This window comes from Myotis davidii, unplaced genomic scaffold (assembly GCF_000327345.1).
Source record: "Myotis davidii unplaced genomic scaffold, ASM32734v1 scaffold2336, whole genome shotgun sequence".
Taxonomy (NCBI): Eukaryota; Metazoa; Chordata; class Mammalia; order Chiroptera; family Vespertilionidae; genus Myotis; species Myotis davidii.
Genome location: NW_006287366.1, coordinates 146,807 through 153,296, shown reverse-complemented (window position 1 = coordinate 153,296; position 6,490 = coordinate 146,807). Strand labels below are relative to the sequence as shown.

Genomic DNA, 6,490 nt, shown 5'->3' with positions numbered 1-6,490 from the left:
CCCTTGACCCACCTGCACCATCCCTGCCACTACCAATACCCCAAGTCCGGGCGATTCTCCCAACCCCACTCCTCCTTATGCCCCGGCCCAGGCCCTCCAGCAACTCTCCAGAGCCCTATCCCCGCCCTCCCGGTACCTCCCAGACCCCTAAACAGCACCGCCCCCCGCCTTTCTCACGGGCTCGGTTGTCACGGTAACCGTTGTCTCAGTGACGGTCTCACTCAGCCCGGGCCCCGCCTCGGCCATGGCTCAGGCTGAGGGGAGGAGGGGGAGACACCCTTCCCTTGCTCCGCGTCTCCGGGACCTAAGAAGATCGGTATCGGACTCAGAGTGGCAGCCAGGACCCTCCACCTCTTTTCCCCTCCTCCTGGGCCTCCGCTTCCCCACCCCTGGGGACAACCTGTGCAGCCCCACTTCCGGCCCCCGGCTTCCGGGTGTGACGCCGCCGGTGGTCCCGCCCGGCACCAGCCTCCATCCCTGGGTGGGAGGGCGGGCGGGGAACTAAGGAGCAAAGGTAACGGCCCATTCTGTTTCCTTATTGTTTGGTGTGGGAATTACAGAAAGGGGACCTAGGAGCAGTGGGAACACGTAAGAATCCGGGTTCCCGCGCTGGCCGGTATACTCAGTGGTTCCATTCCCATACCTGCGTAGCAGGGTGGTCCCGCCAGTCTCGGGGCATGCGGGAGGCAGCCAGTAGATGTGTCTCTCACATGGATGTTCCTTTCTCTCTCCCCCTCCTTCCGCGCCCTTCCACTCTCTAAAAATCAATGGAAAAAATAGGGTGTGTTTCACAGACATGAGCAGAACAAGGATGATGGACCAGGTACAGAAACTCGCCACAGCACAAAGCCCCAGATGCAAGGGGCAAAACTGGGAACACAGAACCTTGTCCCCAGGGCAACCTCCCTCCCTAGCACCTGTACCAAGTGCACACTGGTCTCCCTCACTGGTCATGCTGTTTGGACCCTGACCTTTTCCTCCCTAAAGATAACATCAGTTGTATTTCAGCTCCAGGCCCAGAAAAGCAGCAAAACCAGACAAGTGACAAGTGGCTGCCTCAGGACCAGCTGCAGTGACTGATGACCCCTTGCCCTGGCGCTGACCAGTCAGTGGAGATCATGGCCCTGAAAAAGCTCCCCTGGAAAGCTGATGGATATTCTATTGAGACCCTCTCCTGAGAGCTCCCCTAAGATTCCCACCTGCAAGATAGAAGTACAGGAGGATGAAGGGCCCATCCCATTGAGAACTCTCCTCCCTGGAGCATGCCAGGGCCTTTCCCTTGCCCCTACTTCCCGCTAAGGCAGTGGTTCTCAACCTCCCTAATGCTGAGACCCTTTAATACAGTTCCTCATGTTGTGGTGACCCCCAACCATAAAATTATTTTTGTTGCTACTTCATAACTAATTTTGCTACTGTTATGAATCGTCATGTAAATATCTGATATGCAGGATGTATTTTCATTGTTACAAATTGAACATAATTAAAGCATAGTGATTAATCACAAAAACAATATGTAATTATATGTTTTCCGATGGTCTTAGGTGACGCCTGTGAAAGGGTTGTTCGACCCCCAAAGGGGTCACGACCCACAGGTTGAGAGCTGCTGCTCTAAGGGACCGTGAGACTTGCAACCCGGGGAGCAATGGGGAGCATAGCTTGTCCCAGGCTCACTCCCTGAACCTGTCTCCAAGGCCCCCTTTTCTCTGACTTTTCAGTGACCCAGAACAGCCCCACCTAGGCTCTCCTGTTACTTTTTCTATGCATCTTACTTGTTTCACTGCCCTAAGTATATTTTTGCTGACATCATCAACCCAGTGCTGTGTAGCCCTTCCCTTTTGATAGCCCCATCCCCTTTTCTTTAAATAAATTCAATTTTTCTTGAATTTATTGCAAGGACTTGAGATTGCTATTTGGCCTGCCCATGCACCACCAACTATTTTTTTTTAATTTTTAAAATATATATTTTATTGATTTTTTTTTTACAGAGAGGAAAGGAGAGGGATAGAGTTAGAAACGTCGATGAGAAACATCTATCAGCTGCCTCCTGCACACCTCCTACTGGGGATGTACCCGCAACCAAGGTACATCCCTTTGACTGAAATTGAACCTGGGACCCTTCGGTCTGCAGGCTGACGCCCTATCCACTGAGCCAAACCGGTTAGGGCGCACCACCAACTTTAACCGTTCAGTGAGGATTAACAAAAAAGAAACAAAAAGAACCTGGGTTCTAGGGCCTGTCCTTTGCCGATAAGTGTCCAGGCAGGGCATGCATGCACGTTCGGCTGGGACACTTTCTCTGTGATTGCACTAGGCCTTGGAGATGGAGGTGCATGAAGCACTGTGATCCTGCCTTTTAGCTCCCAGACTAGTGGGAGAGATTGGCATGCTCGGCAATAACAAAAATAGAAGACATTGGGATATTAATGCATATGCAAATCCCATCTGTGAAGAATTTAGCTGTATACAGCTAACATTTTCTCTGGAGAACAATTCATGCTATGATAAAAATATGTGCTTAGGGAGCAAGAGTGGTGAAAAGGGAACACAAGGCAGACAAAGGGATGTGTGGGGATTTTTTTAGGTGCAAAGAGCAGCTTATAGAGACATAGATGTGTACTGAAGGACATGCAGTTGGGATGTACAAAGGTGGGATGTAAGGGGAGTGCCAACGAGGCTTGACAGGTAGGCTGTTATACGGGAGGCCTGTATGCTTTGCTAAGAAACTTGGACTTTATCCAGTCAGTATGGGTCAAGGAAAGGCTTAATGTAGGGTAGAAACGTGAACAGATTTCAGATTTCAGGAGGCAAGGAAGTCAACTGCCAGAACAGTTCAAACGTACAATGCAGAAGACTGCCCTGCCCATCCCTCAAAGTTGCCGAGGGGGTCAAACAAGATAACGGTATGTTTGAGAGCCCTGAATATACAAAAGGTCACACAATTACAAGATAACACTATTACTTTCACCCCTTGATCACCATTTAAGCCAAAGAACCAAGGAATGCAGGAATACTGATTCTCAGACTACAATTTGAATGTTTATTGCGCCTAGACTGTGTATTTTTTTCCCCTTTGAAGTTTATGGTCCAATCTGAAAAAAGCAAGGTACAACTCAGTATGTACAGCATAACCCAATAAGAAAACAAGTATCTCTGTGGATTAGGATTCCTTGTCGTCTTTACTTTTTTCTATCTATCAACCTATTACAATATATATTACATTTATCTCAAGAACAATAAAAAAACAATTCCCAAAATGTTCACCTGTAGTAAGTGCACACTGGTATCCCTTAGTATCAGATTGTTGTGCAAACTTAGATAGCAAATAGATCTTGTTAAATTTTCTGTTGACTCTCTCACTATCCAAACCCCACTTTTTGTTTCCCTAAACTCGGGAACCAAATAGATTTAGGTAGTGAGAAAATACTTATAATTGCTTTTTTTATATTAGCCTCATTGCTGGCTTCAATTTTTTGGCTTTTTCTTTTTCTTATTTACTAATGTATACTCTTTTTATAGATGATATATTTGTTAAAAGAACAAACATATCTCTATGAACTCATTTGAATTTCACTTGGAACAAAACAGATTATAGATAACACACACATATTTGGGTCTTATTGAAAAACATAGCTTTAATAGGAAAACTCAACTAGGAATAGGAGCAACCTGGGGACAACAGTGCTCCCCACCTGGTGATGTGCCTCTCAGGGAGCAAAACTGCAACCAGGGGATGGACAAGGATCTAGGAACCAATATCCTTCACCTCCCAAGGAAGAGGAGGGGGGAGGGATTGTTGAGTCGCCCAGGAAAAAAAAGGAAAATCAAGAGTCTTCCTTCTCCTGGAACCTATGGAGAAAGAAAGGATTTCTTTGTTATATTGGATTGAAGGAAGAGGTTCTAGCAGTGTAAGATGACATACTCAAATAATCAAGGAAGGACTTTTATTTATGAAACTGTGGAAAGCTAGCTCCCATAAATGGTCCTTTAACTTCAAGCCAACTAAAAATGCTGGGATTGAAAATACATTGAAAGAATTATGACCAAAAAGTATGCAGATATTTCTTAGAATGCGAAAAGCACTAGCCATGAAAGAAAAAAAAAGGATAAACTGGACCTCATAAAAATTTAAAACTTCTGTTCATTTAAAAAAAAGTTAAGAAAATAAATAGATAAGACTGGGGGAAATACTCTCAAAAGATATATCTAACAATCAATATTTTTAATCCATTGATGAGATGGCAAGAAAGTAAACGGAATTCATATTGGGTAAATGATGTAAAACCAGGAAACTAAACAGGTAAGTGAAAGCTGAAACCCCTGCTACCATGGTCCTCTTGCTGTTTTGACGGCCATATGAAGGAATCTTAGACAGAACTACAATGTATGATTGGAGGTACTGGGCATACATTTGGGAGCCCCAGGGGGCTACCCCTCTGTGTAAAAGTAAACAAAATCTAACTCTGCAGAAGGAGAATTTGTGTCACTAGGTAGAGGAAGGAAAATCTCTGAGGTTTTCTAACCATAGCTGGCCCTTGCATGGACTTGCAGTCCCAATTCATACTACCTCTATAGTTGAGAACAACCTGGAACCAAGTTTAAAGTGATTCTGGCTTGTGCCTCAAGGGACCTGAACAGGAAACACAAATGCTGAGGATACAGCATTCATCCCATGCTTCAAAGAATTCCCATAGTTCAAATTCTAAAAAACTGAATTTTATAAAACAAAGAAAATTATATCAAAAATAATAGCTGAAATAAACTGAAGACAGAATTAGTGACCTAGGAGAAACCTGAAGAAATTACCCAGAAGCAGTATAGAGAGAAAGAGATAGAAAGTATGAAAAACAAGGGTGAGAGAAATGAAGGATAGACAGTCTAATAAGCAACTAATTAATTAGAGTTCCAGCATGTGAGAACATAGGGAAAAGCAATATTCAATAAGATAATGGCTGATACTTTTACAAGGTTGATGGGGAAAAGAGAAAAATCAATCCTCAATGTTGAAAAGTTCAACAAATCCCAAACAAGATTTTTAAAAGCCACATTTTGCAACACTGCAGTATGACTGCGGAGCGCCAGAGACAAGAGGAGCTCTTAAAGCCACCAGCGAGCCTGCTCTTTAACTCACGCACCATCTCAGGAAAGCAGAACTGCCTTGGTGCAGTGGGAGACGCCAACATCACTGCTGACCATTGAGCATGCTTGCCTTCTGTATTTTTCATTTCCTCTTAAATATGTTAAAAGGTTTAGTTCATTGGCATTAAAAGGATAAGAAAAGCCCTAATCGGTTTGGCTCACTGGATAGAGCCGCGGCCCGCAGACTGAAGGGTCCCAGGTTCAATTCCAGTCAAGGGCATGTATCTTGGTTGCGGGCACATCCCCAGTAGGGGGTATGCAGGAGGCAGCTGATGGATGTTTCTAACTGTCTATACCTCTCCTTTCCTCTCTGTAAAAAATCAATATAAAAATATATTTTTTTGAAGTGTAATTTTTAAAAATAAAACGACCACAAATCTTCCTACTACCAGAACTGTACAAAAAATGGATGGGACCAAAAGAAGTAATTGTTTATTGAGGACAAAAAGTAAACCTGTGGAGCTGCTTAGTTAGCAAACAGCCTGAGAACGGGCAGCGGTCAGGCGGGGCTACGCACTTGCAGCGGGTGCAGGTGTAGAAGACGGTCTGGCCCTCGTCGGCGGAGCGCATCTGCCGGGTGCGGTAAGCCATCCCCTCGTGACCGCAGCGGGCGCAGCGCCTGTCCACCTGGAAGCCACAGCGGGTGAGGGGCCTCGCAGCCCCCACGGCTCCCCCTGGGCACTGCTGCTCCCCAGGCCCCTCTTTTGTGTGGGGATCGGGCACAAAACTCTCCAGCTCGTAGCAATCGCCCTCCGTGTCAGTCGTGCCCGCCCTGCGGGGCCCGTCCTTGACGTCATCCACTCACCACGGGCCCCTGGAGCTCGGGGCTGGCCTCCATCGACACGGGTGTGGCTGTGCCCAGCTTGTGGAACACGACTGCGGTCCTCACCACCTTCCCCTCCAAGTCTGCGCAGAGGGAGCACGGGTCGGGCCGACGCGCGGGGAGCCCTCCCGGGGAACCTGGCGGCCCGCCTCCCTTCCCCTCAGGTTGCGCCCTGAGACCACGTCTCGTGCCTGACCTCCTGCCTCCGACCCCTGCCCGCCGGGGCCTCTGCCGGGACCCTGCCTAGGAGCCCTCACCTCGCACGTGGATGGAGAAGCCGCAGCGGGTACAGGTGACTGCATCCTGGGTGCCTGGCAGAGGCAGGACTGAGCCGCAATCCGGACAGAAATCCAGATCCGACTGGAAGCTGGAGCCGTTGCCGGCGAGGTCCATGATGGAGGTGGGCGAAGGCTGCGAAGGGAGGAGAAGGTTATGAACAAAAGACAGAGAGCGCTCTTCCCCACGCAGGGGCCATTCTCATGCTGTGCCTGGATCTCCGCCGACGGAACCCGAGCCCCCTCCCACGCGTGT

The 6,490-nt window shown here is 47.5% G+C and overlaps 2 protein-coding genes across 3 annotated transcripts in view; both read right to left on the bottom strand.

Annotated features, from left to right (window-relative positions):
• The window catches only part of PPP1R11 (protein phosphatase 1 regulatory inhibitor subunit 11), a 2,969-nt gene extending 2,506 nt beyond the window's left edge, over nt 1–463 (bottom strand). Inside the window, exon 1 of one of the 2 annotated variants that reach the window (XM_006759114.2) lies at nt 178–463. In XM_006759114.2, coding sequence (XP_006759177.1) covers nt 178–246 — 69 coding nt within the window. In that variant the 5' untranslated portion in view covers nt 247–463. Of the gene's footprint in view, nt 1–12; nt 136–177 lie in introns of those variants that run through there. The other variant, XM_006759115.2, reaches the window with a different exon arrangement.
• Nucleotides 464–3,612: 3,149 nt separating this feature from the next.
• On the bottom strand, nt 3,613–6,484 carry ZNRD1 (zinc ribbon domain containing 1). The gene is made up of 4 exons (XM_006759113.2): nt 6,217–6,484; nt 5,942–6,042; nt 5,654–5,763; nt 3,613–3,846 (listed from the first exon to the last, which is right to left on the bottom strand). The coding sequence occupies exons 1-4, from the start codon at nt 6,350–6,352 to the stop codon at nt 3,822–3,824; spliced, it is 372 nt and encodes a 123-aa protein (XP_006759176.1). The 5' UTR covers nt 6,353–6,484; the 3' UTR covers nt 3,613–3,821.
• Between the last annotated feature and the right edge of the window lie 6 nt (nt 6,485–6,490).

What these genes read in the sequence shown, in the direction of transcription:
- ZNRD1 (XM_006759113.2), bottom strand. Translation starts at nt 6,352, where the DNA reads ATGGACCTCGCCGGCAACGGCTCCAGCTTCCAGTCGGATCTGGATTTC. An exon ending in CCGAGCTCCAGGGGCCCGTG is followed by an intron (nt 5,764 to 5,941) that starts GTGAGTGGATGA and finishes TGTGGCTTCCAG; the next exon opens with GTGGACAGGCGCTGCGCCCG. An exon ending in TACACCTGCACCCGCTGCAA is followed by an intron (nt 3,847 to 5,653) that starts GTGCGTAGCCCC and finishes CTTTCTCCATAG; the next exon opens with GTTCCAGGAGAAGGAAGACT.